Below are 23,983 nucleotides of genomic sequence, written 5' to 3'. Positions count from 1 at the left end.
GTTATGGTTTATCACAGGATGTTGAATATAGTTCCCTGTGCTATACGGCAGGGCCTTGTTGTCTATCTATCCATCCATATAATAGTTTGCATCTGCTAATCCCAAAATACCAATCCTTTCCTCCTCCACCCCTTCTTCCCCTTTGCAACCACAAGTCTATTCTCTAAATCTGTGTGTAAACTCATTTAAAAAATTGAAGTATAGTTGATTTACAATGTTGTGTTAGTTTCATGTAAACTCATTTTTTAAATATAAGTATACTCGATTCTTATATTCAGAACCAACTTGTTATTGAAGCCCTGATAGTTACCTAATAATGTGTTATCTGCAGCAATGTTTAGGAAAGTCAAGGGGGGAAAGGAAACTTATCTGGGGTATTGATCTCAGGAATCATCTCCACAGTCAATTCAGCTCAGCACTCTCACACCACTTCTAGATATTTGGTGCAAATTACTTGCATGTTCATGTTCCCTTTCAAGATATCCCTTCTCATTTCAGAATTGACCTTACTATAGTTAACTAAAAATTGAGTATCTAATGTTTGGACAAAAAGAATTTCAACTGTAGGAAAGGGAAGTCCTGCAACAGATGCCGAAATTTGTCTTGAAATCAAGAAAAATGTTAGTGTTTTGAGCATCTAGGGATAGAATTTATGCTTATGGGATTCCAAACTGAGAAAAAAGATTTAAGGCCTTTTACTTGAACTGAAATTAGATGAATAAAAAGAATATGAGGTGTTTGCTGGAAGAGGGAGGTTGTTTCATATTTTTTTTTAACATAGTCTGAACTTGTTAGGAGTTGGCAACCAAGATCTTAGAGAATAAAAAGGAAATGTTGGTTTTGACACTTGAGATTAAGAAGGTTGTTTTGATTAGCGGTAGTGATAAAGTTCTGTTGAGAGGCAATGTATGGTACAGTTAAATAAAAGGATAAAAATAAAACCCTCCCATTTCATGTCATTAAATTCCTATAGTAACCTACCAGGGTATGCTTTTATATTCTCTTTATGATGAAAGTGTAAAACACTTCATAATCCTTTTCATAAATCTCTTTTATAAGTAACAAGAAGACTTTATGGTATTGGTATCCTTATCCTGAGTAAAACCTATACAGCTTTGATCTCTCCTCCAGTTTCCTCTGATGAAAGGAGGAGGAAAATCATACACATATCAGATTGAAGATAATACTGGGTGTCATTTCATGGCTGTCAAAATTTCCTCATACCACATGGTGGGGCTCTTTTTCCACGTGGTCTTTGTTCTAAATCTGGAGAGGAGACTGTGCCTTGTTCTTCCAATATGTGCCTTGCCTCTAATGAGAAAATGACAGACTTTTCTCATTACTAGTTTAACGGCTCTTCTATAGGATCCCGTCTCTAAGGAACCCTCTTTGGTAGTAAACACTGGAAAACAGACCTATCCAAGACTCCTAAACTGCCTCATTCCCTATATACATCAGTTCAACATATCTGTTGGAATACCAAATCCCATTATTTACAAGGCTTCTGACTGCAGTTTTCTAAATAGACTCCAAGGGCCGCTGTTGGCCAATGCGCTGCAAGAGCTAGCGTCCAGTATCTACCCCAGTGATTTCTTGTGTAGTCACAGAAGCAAGTCGGAAAGGAGAGTAGCCTGGACTCAGGCTCTCTACTTGGCAAATCTGATTCCAAAATACAGATTGGGATGTGTTCAAACTGGGAGCATTGAGTTTTCTATGTAGTCGATGTGGGTATTTTAAACGAAATTTATAAATCATCTTTTCTTAACGTTGGAGCCTGCAGCAATGCACAGAAGGATGGGAAATAAGGGGAAGCAGAGGAGCGGTACCCAGCGGTGGCAAGTAATCTTCCCTTTCTTGATGCCTTTGTTATGCGGGGCGCTCTGCGAACAGATCCGCTATTCTATTCCAGAAGAAATGGACAGAGGCTTTGTGGTGTGGAATCTCGCTGAGGACCTGGGGCTGCATGTACGGGATTTATTGACTCGCAACCTCAGAGTTAGTGCAGAGAAACAGTACTTTACTGTAAACATGGAGAATGGGAAAGTACTTGTGAGTGACAGAATAGATTGGGAGTCACCCTGCCCCCCAAAACCCTCTGTGTGTCGTGCCTTTAGAAATTGTAGCAGAGAATCCTCTAAATGTTTCTCACGTAAACGTGATGATAGAAGATATAAATGACAATCCACCTCATTTTCCCCAAAATAGCATTGTTTTACAAATCAATGAACTTGCAATTCCAGGAACTCGGTTTGGCCTGGAATCAACTATAGATGCAGATATAGGGCTTAACTCTCTGCAGAGTTACCAACTCAGCTATAGTGAGCATTTCTCTCTGATGGTTGAGGGTAAGACTGAAGGCAAGAATTCCCCAGAATTAGTGTTGGAGAAGCCTTTGAACCAGGGACAACAGAGCTCTCACCTCCTGGTCCTGACAGCAGTGGACGGGGGTGATCCGGTTTGAACTGGCAAACTCAAATCAGGATCAAGGTCACTGATGCCAACGATAACCCCCCAGTGTTCAGTCAGGATGTGTACAAAGTTAGCCTGCGTGAGAACTCGCCCCCAGGCACCTTTGTGCTAAGGGTGAAGGCCACTGACCAGGATGAAGGCATCAGTGCAGAGATCACCTACTCCTTCAGAACACTATGAGATATTGCGAATATGTCTGTGCTAGATCATCAAAGAGGAGAAATTAAATCCAAAGACCCTATAGACTTTGAAAGCAGTAGCAGTTATACTATAAGCATAGAGGCCAGGACAGTGGAAGCATAGCCACCAAGTGTAAAATTATACTGAACATTTTAGATGAGAACGACAGTGGCCCAGAGGTGGTTTTCACTTCGGTGTCTAGTTCCATAACCAAGGTTGCAGAACCGGGAACAGTGATTGCTTTGTCCGAAACACATGATAAAGATTCGGGAGAAAACGGGGAGGTCACATGTCTCATAAAAGAGAGAGCTCCTTTTAGAATTGAATCTTCCACCAATAATTACTACAAGCTTGTGGCAGATGGGGTCCTGGACGGGAGCAGACCCCAGAATACACAGTCACCATCGCAGACACCGACAGGGGCAAGCAGCTACTCTCCTCCAGCGCAAGTGTCACTCTACACATCAGCGACGTTAATGACAGCACTCCAGTTTTCCACCAGGCCTCCTACGTGATCCACGTGGCCGAGAACAACCTGCCTGGAGCCTCCATCGCGCAAGTCAGCGCCTCCGACCCCGACCTGGGGCCCAACGGCCACGTCTCCTATTCCATCCTGGCCAGCGACCTGGAGCCGCGCGCGCTGTCGTCCTACGTGTCCGTGAGCGCACAGATTGGTGTGGTGTTCGCGCAGCGCGCCTTCGACCACGAGCAGCTGCGCGCCTTCGAGCTGACGCTGCAGGCCCGCGACCACGGCTCACCCACGCTCAGCGCCAACGTGAGCCTGCGCGTGCTGGTGGGCGACCGCAACGACAACGCGCCCAGGGTGCTGTACCCGGCGCTGGGGCCCGATGGCTCGGCGCTCTTCGACACGGCGCCGCGCGCCGCGCAGCCCGGCCACCTGGTCACCAAGGTGGTGGCGGTGGACGCCGACTCTGGACACAACGCCTGGCTGTCCTACCACGTGCTGCAGGCCAGCGAGCCCGGACTCTTCAGCGTGGGGCTGCACACGGGCGAGGTGCGCACTGCGCGGGCCCTGGGCGACAGGGACGCGGCCCGCCAGCGCCTGCTGGTTGCTGTGCGCGATGGGGGACAGCCGCCCCTCTTGGCCACCGCCACGCTGCTCCTGGTTTTCGCGGACAGTCTGCAGGAGGCGCTGCCGGACCTCAGTGACCACTCTGAGCCCACTGACCCCCAGGCTGAGCTGCAGTTTTACCTGGTGGTGACCTTGGCCTTGATCTTGGTGCTCTTCCTCCTCGTGGTGATTCTGGCCATTGCTCTGCGCCTGCGACGCACCTCTAGCCTGGCCACCTGGTGCTGCTTTCAGCCTGATCTCTGTTCTAAGACTGGTCCAGTGGTTTCTCCGAACTACAACAAGGGAACCTTGCCTTATTCCTACAATCTGTTACGTTGTCGATTCTCAGAAAACAAGGTTCAGTTTTCTCACCATGACCCCAGAAATGGTGCCTCCGCAAGATCTTTCTAATGAAGCTCTTTTAGTAGTGTCACTGAGGAGAATAACAAGTTAAACTCTAGCTCTGTTGCTTCCATTTACGTGTCAATGAATGCCTTTCATCTGCATATGGGTTTGGTTTATTTTTTAAACCAATATTTAGGAAAGAAAATCTTAAACAGATTATATCTACTATCACTTCAGTTTTGTTTGCCCTCTCTCAGTCTTTTCTGTCCCTTTCTCAGTGGGTCAGTTACTCCATTATTAACCCTCAAGTATTTTAAATATTTTGACAATTTCATGAGTTATTCTTTATCCACAAACAAAATCTCTTACTGTGAGAAGTGGGTATTATGATGCCGCTGCCATTCAAATATTTTAATGGAAGCATAATATTTTTTTCCTGTGGGCCTTTCTCTTATTCAGAACATCAATATCTTGGCATATAAGGCTTTTCTTAAGGCTTTGCTTTACTCTAGGTACAATTTGCTAGGGATTCTCTGAGTGCCATTGAATAGATCAGTTTTGTGCCCTACCTTTTCTCAGAGCTACCTGTAGATTTCATCCCAGTGTTAAAGATATTATTTTATGGTATACCTGCCAAACATGTTTATCCTCAGAATCTAAATATTTACACACATGAAAGCACAATAGTGAGGATTTTTTCCTGTATTCTGATGGGCTTCCAGTGTATTACCAGTGATCTCAGTAACTGGAATTAGGTTTGTTTCCCAGAAAAAGGTAAGCTTATAATATTCTTTGGGTTCTATTTTTCCTAAACAATCTCTCTCTCTCTTTTTTTTTAAATTGAAGTATAGCTGAGTTACAATGTTGTGTTAGTTTCTGGTGTATAGCAAAGTCATTCATATACCATATATATATATATGTATATTTTTTCATATTCTTTTCCATCATGGCTTATTATAGGGTATTGATCCTAAATATTCTTTTTTAATTATTTTTTAATTAATTTATTTTTTTACATCTTTATTGGAGTATAATTGCTTTACAATGGTGTGTTAGTTTATGCTTTATAACAAAGCAAATCAGTTATACATATACATATGTTTCCATATCTCTTCCCTCTTGTGTCTCCCTCCCTCCCACCCTTCCTATCCCACCCCTCTAGGTGGTCACAAAGCACTGAGCTGATCTCCCTGTGCTATGCGGCTGCTTCCCACTAGCTATCTACCTTACGTTTGGTAGTGTATATATGTCCATGCCTCTCTCTTGCTTTGTCACAGCTTACCCTTCCCCCTCCCCATATCCTCAAGTCCATTCTCTAGTAGGTCTGTGTCTTTATTCCTGTCTTACCCCTAGGTTCTTCATGACATTTTTTTTCTTAAATTCCATATATATGTGTTAGCATACAGTATTTGTCTTTCTCTTTCTGACTTACTTCACTCTGTATGACAGACTCTAGGTCTATCCACCTCATTACAAATAGCTCAATTTCGTTTCTTTTTATGGCTGGTAATATTCCATTGTATATATGTGCCACATCTTCTTTATCCATTCATCCGATGATGGACACTTAGGTTGTTTCCATCTCCAGGCTATTGTAAATAGAGCTGCAATGAACATTGTGGTACATGACTCTTTTTGAATTACGGTTTTCTCAGGGTATATGCCCAGTAGTGGGATTGCTGGGTCATACGGTAGTTCTATTTGTAGTTTTTTAAGGAACCTCCATACTGTTCTCCACAGTGGCTGTATCAATTTACATTCCCACCAACAGTGCAAGAGTGTTCCCTTTTCTCCACACCCTGTCCAGCATTTATTGTTTCTAGATTTTTTGATGATGGCCATTCTGACTGGTGTGAGATGATATCTCATTGTAGTTTTGATTTGCATTTCTCTAATGATTAATGATGTTGAGCATTCTTTCATGTGTTTGTTGGCAGTCTGTATATCTTCTTTGGAGAAATGTCTATTTAGGTCTTCTGCCCATTTTTGGATTGGGTTGTTTGTTTTTTTGTTGTTGAGCTGCATGAGCTGCTTATAAATTTTGGAGATTAATCCTTTGTCAGTTGCTTCATTTGCAAATATTTTCTCCCATTCTGAGGGTCGTCTTTTGGTCTTGTTTATGGTTTCCTTCGCTGTGTAAAAGCTTTGAAGTTTCATTAGGTCCCATTTGTTTATTTTTGTTTTTATTTCCATTTCTCTAGGAGGTGGGTCAAAAAGGATCTTGCTGTGATTTATGTCATAGAGTGTTCTGCCTATGTTTTCCTCTAAGAGTTTGATAGTGTCTGGTCTTACATTTAGGTCTTTAATCCATTTTGAGCTTATTTTTGTGTATGGTGTTAGGGAGTGATCTAATCTCATACTTTTACATGTACCTGTCCATTTTTCCCAGCACCATTTATTGAAGAGGCTGTCCTTTCTCCACTGTATATTCCTGCCTCCTTTATCAAAGATAACTAAATATTCTTTTGAAATATATTAGTAGAGTACTACCCTTATTTCAAGCAAATGCTAGTTGGAATGCTTCCATTTTGTTCTAAAAATGTTACTGTGTCTTCTTCACTTGATTTCCTGTGAGGTGTGATTCTGGTAATGTGTACAATCAAGTTTCTTATTTTTAGGTTTCCATATTATTGTGAAAATTTGATTTTAAAATGTTAAATGTCAACCACATGTTAAAGTAGTTCTTCCATTTGGGCAAATTTAAGAATCTACCAAAAAATTTTGCCACAGATTTTAGCTGGGTGAGAATTTTTAAATTATTCTATTATATAATTTCTCAAAACATGAAACTCCTAAGGAGATTCCCATAATAGGTGTGTATGTGTGGTGGGGGTGATATCAAAGCAGGTGCACTAAAATATACAGTTAAATTTACTGTGTATAGAAACTTCAAATTCATGTAAAAGCTCATTGGAAAAATCAGAATACGCCTACAGGTACAGAAAATAATCTCAAGAAAGTGACTCTGTATGAAAACTCTAGGGCAATAAAAAGAAGCTCACTGAAATTCCAAGTAAAATGGATACTGTAGTTTTGGTTGGTTCCACTTCCATCCCTATTTGGAGAACAGTAGGTGGAGCTATTTAAGGTCTGAAAACCAAAATCCTTTCCTGGAGTTCAAGATTGTGCAGTAATTGGTTAGGACTCTGAGCGCCGCTGTTCACCAATCAGGGAGAGAAAAGCAGAGATCCTGCTAGCCGGGCACTCGCGTTGAAGCACAAAGCACGGATAGAAACTAACCATCTCCGGGGCTGTGAGGAAACTGATTGGAAGAGCTCGGGTCCCCCAACTGTCGGATTTTAAGGACGGATGCGCTGATCCGGACTTCGGTGATCAAGGGAAGAATTGGAAATAATCCTCAAGGAAAGTGACAATGATTCCTGCGCGACTGCACCAGGACTGCAAAAAGCTGGTCCTGCTGGGAGTTCTCCTGGGGGTTCAGTGGGAAACTGGATGCACCCAAATCCACTATTCGGTTCCTGAGGAGCTGGAGAAAGGCTCTAGGGTGGGGAACATCGCCAAGGATCTGGGGTTGGAGCCCTGGGAACTGGAGGAGCGCGGAGTCCGCATCGTCTCCAGAGGTAGGACACAACTTTTTGCTCTGAATCCGCGAAGCGGCAGCTTGGTCACTGCCGGCAGGATAGACCGGGAGGAGCTCTGTATGGGGGCCATCAAGTGTCAACTAAATCTGGAGATTCTGATGGAGGATAAAGTGAAAATATACGGGGTAGTGGTAGAAGTGAGGGACATTAATGATAATGCCCCGTATTTCCAGGAAGGTGAATTAGAAATAAAGATGAGTGAAAATGCAGCCACTGGGATGCGGTTCCCCCTTCCCCACGCTTGGGATCCGGATATAGGGAAGAATTCACTCCAGAGCTATGAGCTCAGTAGTAATACTCACTTCTCCCTGGACGTGCAAAGCGGAGCGGATGGTAATAAATATCCGGAATTGGTGCTGGAGCGCGCCCTGGACCGCGAGGAAAAGGCCGTTCACCACCTGGTTCTCACGGCTTCCGACGCGGGCTATCCAGTCCGCACTGGCACCGCGCGCATCCGTGTGATGGTCGTTGATGTGAACGACAACGCACCAGCGTTTGCTCAGTCCGAGTACCGTGTGAGCGTTCCGGAGAATGTGGCCGTGGGCACTGAGCTGCTTCTGGTAAACGCCACCGACCCTGACGAAGGAGCCAACGCGGAAGTGATGTATTCCTTCCGGTATGTGGACAACAAAGCGGCCCAACTTTTCAAGCTAGATTGTAATTTAGGAACAATTTCAACAATAGGGGAGTTGAACCACGAGGAATCAGGATTCTACGAGATGGAAGTGCAAGCAATGGATAACGCAGGATATTCTGCACGAGCCAAAGTCCTCATCACAGTTTTGGACGTGAATGATAACGCCCCTGAAGTAGCAGTCACCTCTCTCTCCAGCTCCATTCTGGAAAACTCTCCCAGAGGGACGTTAATTGCCCTTCTAAATGTAAACGATCAAGACTCTGGGGAAAATGGACAAGTGATTTGTTTCATCCAAGGGAATCTGCCCTTTAAATTAGAAAAGGCTTATGGAAATTATTATAGTTTAGTAACAGACACACTCCTAGACCGAGAACTGGTTCCTAGCTACAACATCACGGTGACTGCCACTGACCGAGGAAGTCCGCCCCTGTCCACGGAAACTCACATCACCCTGAACGTGGCAGACACCAACGACAATCCGCCCGCCTTCTCTCATGCCTCCTACTCCGCATATATCCTAGAAAACAACCCCAGAGGAGCGTCCATCGTCTCTGTGACTGCCCATGACCCCGACTATGGAGAGAATGCCCAGGTCACTTACTCCCTGGCGGAGGACAGCCTCCAGGGAGCTCCCCTGTCCTCCTACGTCTCCATAAACTCAGACACTGGCGTCCTGTATGCGTTGCGTTCCTTCGACTATGAGCAATTCCGAGACTTGCAGCTACAAGTGATGGCACATGACAGCGGGGACCCTCCACTCAGCAGCAACGTGTCGCTGAGCCTGTTCGTGATGGACCAGAACGACAACTCGCCAGAGATCCTCTTCCCCGCCGTACCCACCGATGGCTCCATGGGCGTGGAGCTGGCACCCCGCTCCGCAGAGCCCGGCTACCTGGTGACCAAGGTGGTGGCTGTGGACAGAGACTCGGGCCAGAACGCCTGGCTGTCCTACCGCCTCCTCAAGGCCAGCGAGCCAGGGCTCTTCGCGGTGGGGCTGCACACGGGCGAGGTGCGCACAGCGAGGGCCCTGCTGTACAGTGACACACTCAAGCAGACCCTGGTGGTGGCGGTCCAGGACCACGGGCAGCCCCCTCTCTCTGCCACCGTCACGCTCACAGTGGCAGTAGCGGACAGCATCCCCGACGTCCTGGCTGATCTAGGCAGCCTTGAGTCTCCCGTCAGCCCCGACAATTCGGACCTCACGCTGTACCTGGTGGTGGCGGTGGCTGCCGTCTCCTGTGTCTTCCTCGCCTTTGTCATTGTGCTGCTGGCGCTCAGGCTGAGGCGCTGGCACACGTCGCGCCTGCTCAAGGCTTCAGGAGACGGGTTAGCGGGTGTGCCCACGTCTCACTTTGTGGGCGTGGACGGGGTGCGGACTTTCCTGCAGACCTATTCCCACGAGGTCTCGCTCACAGCGGACTCGCGGGGGAGTCACGTGATCTTCCCGCAGCCCAACTACGCTGACACGCTCATCAGCCAGGAGAGCTGTGAGAAAAGCGAGCCTGTCTTGCTCTCGGGCGATTCCGTGTTTTCTAAAGATAATCATGCATTAATTCAGGTGAGTGCATATCAAACATTCTCCTCTGAGCTTTGAGCAAGATATCTCTTATTACAGGTAATTAGTATTTATTCGGAATTTATAAAACAGACAGCAAGAAATTTTTATAAACATTGCAGGCACCATTGACAACCGGGCCGACTTCCTTCAGGCTTTTCCTCACGTCTATTTATAATAATTTTAAAAACATTTGTGTATGTTATATATAAAATTTTATATCCATTTTATACAGTACTTTTTAATACTCTATATAATTTTTCTAATTTAATTTACCAACTGTACAACTCTTCTTGCTTTTTATTGCTGTTTTTATTTCCCATTGGCCATCCAGCAGGTTTATGTTGAACGTCTGATGCCAATTTATCTCTTAAGAACACAAATTCTTCTAGAGGGGATAAATCTAATTCAATCAAAAGTATATAAATGATATTTTAAATAAACTATTATAAATAGAGCGGCTTCTGACTACACGTGAAATTGTCTAACAAATTCATAAATTGCATTTAGTTTCTTTTCAAGTGCAATAATTCTGGTTATTAGGGATGCATACATTATACTTTCTCAGTGTCCTAAGTTATTTCATGGTTTCACATCATTCATGAAATTCCAAATATCGTGAGTTTATTTCTTATGCATTTAAAACGTTCTCACTGAAATATGCACAGCGTAAGTGTTGTCATGAGGAAAAACTGAAGAGATTGTTCGTTTTTCATCCCCATTACAGAGTTCAGGAATACAAGTCTATATGTGTTTCCAGTTTAGATATTTCTTTTGCCCATTATCCACACTGACGATATTATGGTGACTCTGTGGAATATTCAGAGTTAACAGATTGTGTTTTGAGCACATTTTTGATATCGTGGTAAATTTGTAGTAATTCTCTCTTCTTATTTAAAATTTCCCATAATTCTCACACACGGACAATTTGCTCGAAAATGCACAGATTCTGTTTCCTGAGAACCTTACGCTTATTGTAGAATGTTGAACAGAAATCAAATGCTAAAATATATTATTCTTGGGAAAGCGTTGCTGTAACCTGTGAGAAGCCTGGTTTCTTTTGGTGAATTCTTTTTTTTTTTTTAAGGATTTAAAAAAAATTAATTAATTTATTTATTATTATGGTTTTGGCTGTGTTGGGTCTTCGTTTCTGTGCGAGGGCTTTCTCTAGTTGCAGCAAGCTGGGGCCACTCTTCATCACGGTGCGTGGGCCTTTCACTGTCACGGCCTCTCTTGTTGTGGGGCACAGGCTCCAGACACGCAGGCTCAGTAGTTGTGGCTCATGGGCTCTAGAGCGCAGGCTCAGTAGTTGTGACGCACGGGCCTAGTTGCTCCGCGGCATGTGGAATCTTCCCAGACCCGTGTCCCCTGCATTGGCAGACAGATTCTCAACCACTGCGCCATCAGGGAAGCCCTCTTTTGGTGAATTCTATAAAGGGGAAGGAAATCATAACATTCTAATTATTTTCTCCTGACTTGTTGCCTATCTGTTTTCAAAAATACAATAGGTAATTAAAACCAAGACTTATAAAAGAGATTGAAAACGATTTGGAGAATGAAAGATAATCAAGTTGCCCTAAAATGAGGCAGTTACTGCTACTGAAATTCACATGTCACTTTATGCTTCTTGACAGCCAAGACAAAAAAAGGAAATTAAAAAAAAAAAAAAGGAGATATAAAGTGGATCTATTTGCCTTATTTTTTTTTCAGGAAGTTTTTTTTTTATACATCTTTATTGGAGTATAATCACTTTACAATGGTCGGTTAGTTTCTGTTTTATAATAAAGTGAATCAGCTATACATATACATATATCCCCATATCTCCTCCCTCTTGCGTCTCCTTCCCACCCTCCCTATCCCACCCCTCTAGGTTGTCACAAAGCACCGAGCTGATCTCCCTGTGCTATGCGGCTGCTTCCCACTAGCTATCTATTTTACTTTTGGTAGTATATATACGTCCATGCCACTCTCTCACTTCATTCCAGCTTACCTTTCCCCCTTGAAGGAAGTTTTTGAGCATATCTAAAATGGCAAACTTCATATTGACATTAAGTTCCAAATGGAATTTAATAAGTAGAGCTTTCTAAATAATACCAAGGAAAACAGAGAGAAATGTAACTTCTGTTGTTTTGTAAAAGCTATCAAAATGTTTATCACGTGGCCAGTTTTCTTGTGGTGGTTGATTCAAAATGAAAGGCGTAACACACAATAGAAATTATTTGGGAAGCTAAACTAGCATAGTCCAATTACGCTGACTTTGTTCATGTAACTTGATTTAGGGACAAATCATTAAGAGCTAGGGCAATGAATAGTAATGACCCTTAGGCTGTATCTCAGGTATCAGTGATCTCAATTATGCTTCCAGTATGAGCTAAATTGGCTTCATTAAATAGTTGCTGAGTGAATGAATGAACAAATGTATGTGCTCTGGGGATTACCTAATATCAGTATTCCAAGATGTAGTGTGACAGAGAAACAGCAGCTATGTAACGAGGTAACTCCTAACTGTGTGACCTTTGACATTATTCAATTGCTTTCAGCTTCAGCAAAATAGGGATTGTAATATGTAATTTGAAAGATTGTGGTGAAGCCTAGTGATAACATATAAACCGTCTGGTTCATAATATGTACTTAATTAACAGTAGTCCTTTTTTTTTTTTTTAACATTGTTGATAGAAAAAGGAGTCCTGCTTTCAATATCAGTACACTTAACATTCTGTTGGGAAAAGTAATAATGATTTGTGTACTCCTCCAGACAATACAATGGGATGACCTGTGAGTGGAAGTAAAACTGTTCTAACAATTTTATGAAAGCTACTGTAAAAATCTTAAGTGCTTAGGCACGTTCTTGATTGAGAAGGCCCTGTTTGGGGTCATGAAAGATATGGGGAAGATTGTTTTTGATGAGACAATTTTATGAATGTTAATTTTTCTCTCTCTGAATGATAGTTTAACTTAAACAAGGGTCCTGTGTAACTTATTATTTAAGGACCAATTTACTCCAATAGAATTGCTAGGATGATTTAAATGGAAAATGGATCACCAAAATCTGAAAGCTGGAGTTATTTGGTTTTGGCCACATGAGAATTTAAGTTAATGGCTGCACAAAATATCATCTTAGCTTTAGGATATTTGTTGATAATTTAGGATTGATAATTAGGTTATTTGTTGATTGGTTTTTTTAGAGTAATTGGACAATGGGCTTGGATTTTATTTCCTCTGGTTTCAGTAATGAAATTATGTCAAGGACTTTTCTTATCTTCCTTTGTGTTATATGGAAGGTGGGTATGCATTCACTTAATCTAGTTAAAGTATTCAGCTATAACTTAAAAGTTGTAGTTTCTCTATTTTTTAGCACCTAAAATTGGAATGTAATCTATCATCATTCTTCCCCCACTTCCATTCTATAAGAGATACCCTCCTTGAAGCAGCAATGGCCTAGGATCCTTGCTGAGTCTGTACAACTTGTTGAGACTACTCAACCCATAGATTATTTTAAGCTGCATTAGAAGACTAATGGTAAACGAGTGGATTGTATTACAGTTTTCTCAGTTATATGTAACAGAGTATAGCTGTGATCATGAATTGATTAGTTCTGGTGAAAAATCTGCTTTTTCCTTATGCAAGGTATCAAGTTCAAGAAAGTAAACGCCTTCACATTAAATATGTGCCACGCTTTGTATATCTATTATACCTCAATAAAGCTATTTTTTAAAATTTTAAGCAAACACATAGTTGTGACGGGATGTTGATCAAACTAATGACTGTATATATTAGGAAAGAGACAGATTTATTCTCTAATGTTACACTTGGAGTTCATTTTTAGGAAACCATACCTAATGAAGAGTTATCAATAACAGAGCACACTCTTTAGGACACATTTTTAAAACACTGATAGGAAAAGATAGCCAATGGCATAGATAATTGAAAAAACTCTTTGATAGAGGATAAGTTTTCTGGATACCAAATTGGAAGAGCTCTAGTTCAGGAAAATGTGATGAAATTGCCATCAGATGGACCATAGAGGAGATAAAATAATTTATCTATATGTAGAAAGAAATCAGTACCTCCACAATTTCTCTGAGAGAAGCCATAAAAAGATCTACTGTGTTTAATAATCATTGAGGACAAGAATAATTTCTTAGTTCCTCTTTAAGTCTCTGAAGAATTGCACACAGTGGTTTGTATACCTTCTAAATACTCAAAGGCTTGAATTCAATGATTAGAAAGTAATCTCTTGGGGAAAAATCATAGTGCAAATCCATTTTACGTGTGCGTTCCCTCTACATCAAACTCCTAATAAGAGCCAACTCTCTGATCTATCTATCTAAAGATAAGGAACTGAAGATTTATCAAATTTTTAAAATAGGTGCCACAATCCATAAGATTTCTATGTTGTGAAACCTGCTAGAAGCTTTCTATATATGTACAGCTGAAGATCCAACCAATAGTTCATCCTGAGACTGCATATGAAAAAAGTAAAGCCTTTTCCCCCACCAAAAAATAAAAATAAAAAGAGAGACTCAATCTAAAAATACTCTTAAATGTCGAGAAGAAATAAAAAGAAGTCATTGCTTTGATTTCATATGCTGGAGTCATTGAGAATATAAACTTCGAAGAATATTTAATTGCCTGAATAAAACTGTACTACTGCTTCTCAACTTGCAAATTCCAGTGAGAAACATCTTTCTCTTTGCTCTCAATTCTTCAGAACCTTGACCTCTAATTTCTTCAGGTTGCAGTTCTAGAGTAGGGACGCAGAGCAGTGCTATCAGCCCATGTAGAAACAGAGGTAAACAAGGAGATCCCATAATATTTCCACGGGGTGACTTTCCTAATCACACCTTGCCAGAGATCTGGGGCTAGGTGTCCAGGACTTAATGGGCTCAGAAGCTGCAAATTAATGTGGAAAAAGAATACCTCACTCCAAGTGAAGAAAGTGGGGATTTATTTGTGAGTAACAGGATGGACCTGGAGCAGATATGCCGACATACTATACTTCGTATCATACGTTTATAAATGGTAGTTGAGAATCCTTTAAATGTTTTTCACGTTAATATAGATAGTCAAGATGTAAACGATAATACTCCCCAGTTCAGCAGGAGTGCTATTGAGTTAAATATGTGAGTTGATCCAGCCTGGAGCAAGGTTTGCAATAGTACCTGCAAAAGATCCTGATGATGGAAGCAATTCCTTTACAAAGTTATCACCCTAACAGCAACTGTATATTTGTCTTACAAGTAAAATAGACCAACAGTGGAAACAAATAGATTGAACTTGTGTTAGAGAAGCCACTAGACTGGGAAAAGCAGAGGTCGCATCACTTAGTCCTGACAGCATTAGATGGAGAGGAGCACCAGAAACAGAGCCACTCGGATCCCAACCCTGGTGGTCGACGCCAACTACAACCCCTCAACCTCCGATTTCAGCCAGAATGTATACAGGGTCAGCCTTCAAGAAGACATGCCCCTGGGCACCTCCATGATGAGGCTGAGGGCCACTGACCTGGACAAGGGCATCAAAGTGGAGATCAAGAATGTCTTCGCAGCCCAGAGTACCCATATCCAGTTTGGCCTTGATCATGGTAGAGGAGAAATGAAAACCTTAAGTACATCGGAATATGAAGAGATTAAAAAGTATTCCATAGTTTTGGAAGGAAGGAATGGGTGTGTGTGGGGGGGATTGGTTTCCCAGTGTAGTTGAGATCAAAATTCTAGATGATGATGACAAAGTACTGGAGGTTTTTTTTTTTTGGCCGCGACTGGCGGCTTGCAGGATCTTAGTTCCCCGACCAGGGATTGAACCCTCGACCTTGGCAGTAAAAGCGCGGGGTCCTAACCACTAGACTGCCAGGGAATTCCCCCCAGAGATTATTTTTACTTCGATTTTCATAATAATTCCTGCAGATTCTGCACCTCAGATAGTAACTGCTCTGTTTAAAACACAGGATCCAGATTCAGGAGAAAACAGGGAGGTCAAATGTCTGGTACAAGAAAATACACTTTTTAGAATTGAATCTTTCACCAATAATTACTACAAGCTTGTAACAGATGGGGCCCTAGAGTGGGAGCAAACCCTGGAGTGCAATGTTACCATCACAGCTGCTGACAGAAGTAAGGCACCACTCTCCTCCAGCAGAAGCATCACACAGCACAGTGGCGATGTCAACAACAACGCTCCAGTTTTCCATCAGTCCTCCTAAGTGGTCCACGTGGATGAGAACAACCCTCCTGGCACCTCCATTGCCCAAGTCTGCACCGCAGATCCCAATCTGGGACCCAATGCCTGTATCTCCTACTCCACCATGCTATTGAGTTAAATACTCAATTCAAATACTTTGAGTGAATTTGAGCTAGCACAGAATGCCAAATCGAGACATTCCTTGTAATCAGGTAATTGTACAAATGGATCCCAATAATGGTAGTGTGGCATTTCACCAAACTTGCAGTTTATAAACACTTCAAAAATTAGCTACTAACATTTGCATATAAAATTCCCCATTATATATTTTACTGTCAGTCTTTTTGGAAGCTTGCCATATAGCAACAACGACCACACACAAAAAAGGAAAAACAATTACCTTTGGAAAGTGAAAATACGTAAAATGGATAATATGGAAACACTGAAAAGAGTGAAAGGATTACTGGTAAGTCAAAAGAAAGAGAATATTAGGAGAAAGATGCATTAGAATGCGTCTAATTGGTTAGTCACGGTAGGGTTCCTTGTTGGTGTGGGTTTTGTTGTGCAAGATATGTTAATTTTATTATAAATTCCACCTGGCTGTTGGTCTCCAAAAGGAATTCAACAAATAAGATAATTTGGCATCTTCAACCTGGATTCTGATGCTCACCTGAAAAGTTTGCTAAAACTTGGAAACCAAGAAAAGGCAAGCATCTCAACAAATACGTGTCACTTTCATTTACTGGCTTTATCTTATTTAACATTGTTCTAGCAGTACGTTAGAGGAGGCAGTGAATATTCCTGGTGGACAAGGGGCACTTGTTTTATACCTACTGACTCTTCTATTTACATTTTTTAAAGTAGTTTTTGCATATGTGGTATGAGGCAGTGATTCAGTGAGGTAGGGGTTAAGGTTCTTTTTTCCTATATGGATGCCCAGTTTTTCCAGCATCACTTGTCAAAAAACTTTTCCTTTTCCTATTGAATTGCTTTTGTACCCCTGTTGAAAATCATTTGATCTATATATATGGGTCTATTCCTAGACTCTACATCATGTGCCATTGATCTATCCATCCCTTTGCCAATACCACTCTGTCTTGATTATTGTAGCTTTATAAGTCTTGAGGTCAGGTAGTAAGTCCCCCAAGTTTTTTCTTCTTTTTCAACGCTGTTTTGACTATTCTTAGTTCTTTGCCTGTCCAAATAAATTAAAATTGTCTTGTCACTTTCTAAAGGGAAAAATCCTGAAGGGATTTTGAATGGGATTTATTGCCTTGAAACTATAAATCTACTGGTGGAGGGGTCATCTTAACAATATTGAGACTTCCAATCCAGGAGAATAGTATATATTTCATATTTCCATTTATTTAGGTCTTCTTTAACTTCTCTCAGCAATGTTTTAGGTCTTGTATATCTTTAATTAAATTATTCCTACACATTTGATGCTTTTGGATGTTATTGTAAAATGTATTTCTTATTTCATTTTCTGATTGCTAGTTTACAGAAAAACGATTGATTTTTGTATATTGCATATGCTTTTGAAAAACAAGAGGTGTAGGGTGCTCTATTCTCATACTGTATGAGAATATAATGTAAGAGAATATAGTATAAGCTTAAATCACCTCTACATAAGTTCAGGCTTACATTCTGTGCAGGAGTAGGTTGGAAGAGTCTACCCCCAAACAGAGCAAACACTAGTGTCTGCCCCAAGTCTAGTAGAGTGGATCATTCATTCATTTCTGTAACAAATATTTATTAACTGCCTATTATATGCAAGGCATTGTCCTAGGTGCCAAGGGTGCATCAATGAACAGGCAGATATGATTTCTGCAATTAATGGGTCCCCATTCTATGATATGATCTTTTACAAGCCTGATAAATGCCACCAAGGAGAAAAACCGGGTGCTAAGAGAGCTTGTAATAGAGAGGCCTACTCTGGTCTGAAGGGTCAGGTAAGTCTTCTTTCAGGAAGTGATTCTTACTGTGCTATCTGAAGGATGAATATAAGTTAGCTAGGTAACAAGGAGATTAAAGAAGAAATTGTCAGGTAGAGGGAATAGCATGTATAAAGGACCTTTAAAAAAGAAAAGAAAAGGTGAGCAAATTAAAAAGGGTTAGGGAGGTTAGAAATGGAAAATAAGTAAGTGAGGTACATTTTAAGTAACCTTGTACTTAGGAGCTATTGAAAGGTTTGAAACAAGGCAGAGACAAGATATGGTTTAAATTTTTTTTTTTTTTTGCGGTAGGCGAGCCTCTCACTGCTGTGGCCTCTCCCGCTGCAGAACACAGCCTCCGGACGCGCAGGCTTAGCGGCCATGGCTCACTGGCCCAGCCGTTCCGCGGCATGTGGGATCCTCCCGGACCGGGGCACGAACCCGTGTCCCCTGCATCGGCAGGCGGACTCCCAACCACTGTGCCACCGGGGAAGCCCTGGTTTAAATTTTTAAAAGATTACTCTGGCTGCTGTGTGGTGAATAGATATATGAGGGTTATAAATGGAAGTAGGGAGAACAGAGGGGAGACTGCGTTCCTGGTAAGAAATGGTGCTGCACTGGATTCAAGGGAAGGCGGTGGATATAGAAATAAATGGATAGGGACTTCTCTGGTGACACAGTGGTTAATAATCTGCCTGCCAATGCAGGGGACACGGGTTTGAGCCCTGGTCGGGGAAGATCTCGCATGCCGCAGAGCAACTAAGCCCACAACTACTGAGCCTTCGCTCTAGAGCCCGTGAGCCACAACTACTGAGCCCACAGGCCACAACTGCTGAAGCCCGTGTGCCTAGAACCTGTGCTGCACAACAAGAGAAGCCACCACAATGAGAAGCCGGCGCACCGCAACAAAGAGTAGCCCTGGCTCGCCAAAACTAGAGAAAGCCCGTGCGCAGCAATGAAAACCCAATGCAGCCAAAAATAAATAAAATAAAATAAAATAATTTATACAAAAAAAGAAATAAATGGGTAGATTGGAGATGTATTTAGGAAATATATCCAACAAGACAATAATGGAGTGGGTGGAATGTAAATTCCGTAAGGGCAGGGACTGTTTTCTTTATTATTATATTCTTCATATCATTGCCTGGCACATGATAGATTCTTTTTTTTTTTTTTGTCATAGTTTGTCTTTTCTTTTTTTTTTTTTTTTTTTTTACGTGATAGATTCTTAATAAAAAATGGTTCACTGAATAAAGGATGAAAAGGGGGGCATAAGAGTTATTTCCAGGTTTCTGAATTAAGGAACTGGATGGACAAAGGTACCATTTAGTGAGATGTGGAAGACTAGTGAAGGGTAGATTTCAAAGAAATCAAGGGTTGAGTTGTAAGCATGTTAAGTTTAAGAGTCTGAGAAACATCCAAGTGCAGATATTAAGAGTGTGGTTGGGCATATGGTCACCATTCTTTTACTCTGATTTCTTCCATTGTGATAATCCCTTCAGATGGGTAGAACTTTACCAGGTTGAGCATGATAAACTTCCTGATAGCTCTACACAGGTATGTTTTTGGGCTCATGGCAGAGCTACTCCTGTGTTTTATTTTTCTTATTGATCTTTTTTTCACTATTAGAAACAACCAGCACCCAGAGAACCTCACTGTCTCTAATTCATACTCACCCACTCTTGAGACTAGTCCTGGTACCCAGTTCTTTTCTGCCTCTGGAATTCTGTTTGGATCATAACTTATCAGGCTTTTAAAATTTGTTGTTGTTTAATTTTCTCCCACTTGATTGTATGTTTTCCATGGACATTTTTAAGCTCAGTTTTTCTTCACCATCAGTTTTTGGCTTATAAACAGTAAAATTTCAGATAAAGAATGTTTAGGATAAAAAGTGCATAGCAATAATAATAAAATTTTTGGATTTTAATATTGTGAATATACTTGGAAGATTGTATACCCACACCTACCTTAAACATCCTGTAGAGTCCCCAGTAACGTTGTAAAAAAGATACTGCTTCTTATTCTATGACTTTCATCTGGTACGTACTTTCCTCCTTATCAATGTGTTAGCTCTCTCTCACCAGCAAGTATATAGCTCCTAGATGACAAGGATTTATTTATTTTTTCATGCTATGTTTTTAAGGCCTGTAACAGTGCTTGACACTATTAAGCTCTAAATAAATATTCCTTAAGTGAATTAACAGTGACTAAGCATTTGAATCTGAAAGCAACAGTATTAATGATCATAGAACTTCTTTTGCCCTTGAGGGTATAGAAATTTTCCATATTTTGATGGGGGTGGATTATATGGGTGTATACATTTGCCAAAACTCATTGAACTTAAGATCCTTGCATTTCACTGTATGTAAACAATATTTCAATTTAAAAGGAGATTTAAGAAAATAAAACATCAGATTCTCCTCACCACCCTCACCTTGCCTCCAGACTCACCCCCAAGAGGTCACTACTGTTAATACCTGATTATGTGTACTTCCAAGCATTTTTCTGTAAATGTAAATGTGTGTGCTCTTTGCACAACAGGGATCGTCTTACAGTACATATACTGTTCTGCAACCTGCTTTTCCCAGTTAATAATATCTCAGGGACACCTTTTTTGAATCCTTATAGGTCTGCTATCTACCTCAATCTTACTAATTTTCTTTTATTTATTTTACTTTGGGGTAGGAAGCACATTTACATGGTTCAAAAATCAAAACAATATAATAGGCATGTATTTTCTCTCTCCCATTCCTGTCCTTTTTCTATTCCACTTGTTTCCTCCTACCCCCTTGTATGGTCAGGCCACTCAAGATGGCTGCTCTCTTGCCCTCTGAACATCCCCTGCTCGACCAGTCCCTGTTTCACCTACAACCTACTCACATGACTATCCAATCCTCTTAATCATAGGGCTTAATCACCTATGTGTTTGCCCCCTGCCCCAGCCGCTGGTTTCCCTGGTTAACTGATGAACCAACCTGACATCAACTGCACTATAAAGGGTAGCCTCCTTCTCCCCCTTCTCCTATAACTGAACATCCCAGGAGCCATTGTCTCAGTGCCGATGGCTTGTCAACCCAGAGGCAACTAGTCAAACCGCCTTAGTTCAACTGTCGATCACTGAAAGGTCATTGCCAACTATCGGTCAGGACAATAACTCACTTTTGCACTTGCCACCAGATCTCCCCACCAGAGGAAAACATTACAAAATGGCCCTGCGACTGGCAGTTAAGTCCCCAGTGGTTTGGGTTTGCATACTCCACAGTGTATGTGGGGAATAGGATTAGAAAGGGAATTATAGATTTCACCTGTCCTCTACCCAGCCCCACTTAAACTACTAAGGTAATTAATCAGAGACCCTTACTAGAGAAAATCAGCATCATTTTAACCTGGTGGTCTTGTTATACCGCCTTGTCAGTATTCGGCACCAGCTGAGGGTACTGAGGGTGGATAGGCGGTACGGTACTGCAGGCCAAGACAAAAAACCACAGGCAGGGGTGATATTGTCTCAGAGTGCTGTTACTGCTTGTATTTTGCTCAAAGGTCATGATATCTTCTGTATTGTACCTGTTAAAAATCTTACATTTCATCCCTAGCCTGTGCAGAGGGAGTCTGTTCACAGACTGGGCATCGGCGGCGGCCTCACTGTGAAACGTGTCTGATTGCTGGGTCTGCAGCAAGATGCCTCTATTGCTGTAGAATGGCAAGTAGAAGCCCTGGCTAAACATACAGCAGCTGCCTTAAATAATACTAGACATGCAATTACCCTCCTGTCTGAGGAGACCACCCAAATGAGACAAGTGGTCCTTCAAAACAGGATGGCTCTGGACATGCTAATGGCAGCACAAGGCGCGACCTGTGCTCTCATTCAAACTCAATGTTGTGTATATATACCCAATAACTCCCACAGTATTTCCTCTGCTATGAAAGCTTTAGGCCAGGACAACCCTGCCATAGGTTCCCTCTCCATCACCTCGGTGAGCGCTTGGCTCCACAATTTGCCCACATGGCAAATAAGTATTTTTCACATACCAGCTGTCTTACTCTTGATACTCTTTAGCTCCTGGTGTCTGTGTGGCATTTGTGGTGTGTGGTTGCGGTGCACCTCTACATACCTGACATCAGGGATATCGTGGAAGAGGGGGTGAACCAAGATTGTAAGGGTCATGCAGAGTACGTAGGGGTGGAGCGTATGGTCAGGCCACTCAAGGTGGCTGTTCTCTCGCTGTCTGTACATCCCCTGCTTGACCAGTCCCTGCATCACTTACACCCTACTCACATGATTATCCAATCCTCTTAATCATAGGGTTTAATCAGTAACTACGTGCTTGCCCCCTGCCCCAGCTGCTGGTTTCCCTGGTAACTGATGAGCCAACCTGACGTCATTTCCCCTTATAAATGGTAACCTCCATTTCCCGTGAGTAGCGAAGGTTGTTGCCACGTCCTGCTTGCTGTCTGCTGTTCGTGGTAAAGTGTTGCTCCACGACCTTTTGCTTCTGACTTGTAGGATTCCCTATCCAACAAATCATTGATGTCTCTGTCACGGTCTCCGGGCTTTTTCTTCAGTCTTGGAGTTGGGCGAGTACAGAGCTTGTAGGCCCGCGGGCTGCAGCCTAACACCCGTAGAGGTAAACTTAATTAGTTTCTTAAGTATCCTTTCAGCATTTCTTTATGCAAATATGGGTGAATTATGGATGTTTTTATATCCCCACTTTTCTTACAAAAGAGATAACATGCTATACATTGTTCTGTATCTTGCTTTCTTCACTCCTCAATGTATCCTTTAAAACTATTCTCATATTAATACATAAGAAAGCTGTTTTTTTAAACAGCTGCTTAGTATTCTATTGTGCTATTAATCAGTCTCCTGGTTAGTAAATTGATACTTGGGTTGTTCCAGTCTTTGAGTATTACAAACAACTGCACTGAATAGCCTTGTACCTGCATTATTTTGTACATATGCAATATATTTGTGGGATAAATTTTCAGAAGTGGAATTGCTGAGTCAAAGAAAAAAATGGGCTTGTAATTTTGATAGATACCTTCACAGAAAGTTTTTTTTTTAACTTTTTATTTTGAAATAATTTCAAATTTACAGAAGGGTTGCAAGAATTTTACAAAGAACTGTATACACTTTATCCACTTGTTAATATTTTGTCTTTTGCTACATTTCCTTTATCATTTCTCTCTTTCATTCTCTATCATTCCTATGTGTGTGTACACATGTGTGTACGTATTTATGAGTGTACACAGGTTACTGTTTTTATGAACTATTTGAGAGTAAGTTGTAGATATCATGTCTCTTTATTCCTGAGCACTTCATTGTGTATTTTCTTTTTTTTTTTTTGCGGTACGCGGGCCTCCCACTGCCGTGGCCTCACCCGTTGCGGAGCACAGGCTCCGGACGCGCAGGCGCAGCGGCTATGGCTCACGGGCCCAGCCGCTCCGCGGCATGTGGGATCTTCCCGGACCAGGGCACGAACCCGTGTGCCCTGCATCGGCAGGCGGACTCTCAACCACTGCGCCACCAGGGAAGCCCCATTGTGTATTTTCTAAGAACAAGGACATTCTTTATATAACTTTCAATAATGAAAATAAGAAAGTTTAACATTGATACAATATGATTATTTATAGTCTGTACTCAAACTTTACCCATACTTTACAGTAATTTTTTCAAGTCCAGGCTCACACAATGCATTTAGTTGTCATGTCTCTTTAGTTTACTTTAATCTGAAACAGTTCCTCAGCCTTGTTTTGCCTTACACTGTCTTTTTTTTTAAGATGTTGGGGGTAGGAGTTTATTAATTAATTAATTTATTTTTGCTGTGTTGGGTCTTCGTTTCTGTGTGAGGGCTTTCTCTAGTTGTGGCAAGCGGGAGCCACTCTTAATCGCGGTGTGCGGGCCTCTCACTGTCGTGGCCTCTCTTGTTGCGGAGCACAGGCTCCAGACGCGCAGGCTCGGTAGTTGTGGCTCACGGGCCTAGTTGCTCCGTGGCATGTCGGATCCTTCCA

The 23,983-nt window shown here is 41.8% G+C and overlaps 2 protein-coding genes across 10 annotated transcripts in view; both read left to right on the top strand.

Annotated features, from left to right (window-relative positions):
* Nucleotides 1-23,983, top strand: part of LOC113606922 (protocadherin gamma-C4) — a 123,444-nt gene that overhangs the window by 39,328 nt on the left and 60,133 nt on the right. Inside the window, exon 1 of one of the 9 annotated variants that reach the window (XM_027081798.1) lies at nucleotides 6,523-9,863. The exons of 7 other annotated variants lie outside the window; for them this stretch is intronic. In XM_027081798.1, coding sequence (XP_026937599.1) covers nucleotides 7,440-9,863 — 2,424 coding nt within the window. In that variant the 5' untranslated portion in view covers nucleotides 6,523-7,439. Of the gene's footprint in view, nucleotides 1-6,522; nucleotides 9,864-23,983 lie in introns of those variants that run through there. One more of the 9 variants, XM_027081803.1, reaches the window with a different exon arrangement.
* Nucleotides 180-4,976, top strand: LOC113606925 (protocadherin gamma-B5-like). Its single transcript, XM_027081809.1, is given in 5 exon segments — nucleotides 180-2,097; nucleotides 2,099-2,453; nucleotides 2,456-2,752; nucleotides 2,755-3,021; nucleotides 3,024-4,976. Coding segments are annotated over 5 exon segments (2,343 nt in total). The 5' UTR covers nucleotides 180-1,782; the 3' UTR covers nucleotides 4,133-4,976.

This window comes from Aethalodelphis obliquidens, unplaced genomic scaffold (assembly GCF_003676395.1).
Source record: "Aethalodelphis obliquidens isolate GAN/ISIS:26980383/991018 unplaced genomic scaffold, ASM367639v1 scaffold45, whole genome shotgun sequence".
Taxonomy (NCBI): domain Eukaryota; kingdom Metazoa; phylum Chordata; class Mammalia; order Artiodactyla; family Delphinidae; genus Aethalodelphis; species Aethalodelphis obliquidens.
The sequence above is the reverse complement of the archived record's forward strand: the minus strand, read 5'-3'. Positions and strand labels throughout refer to the sequence as shown.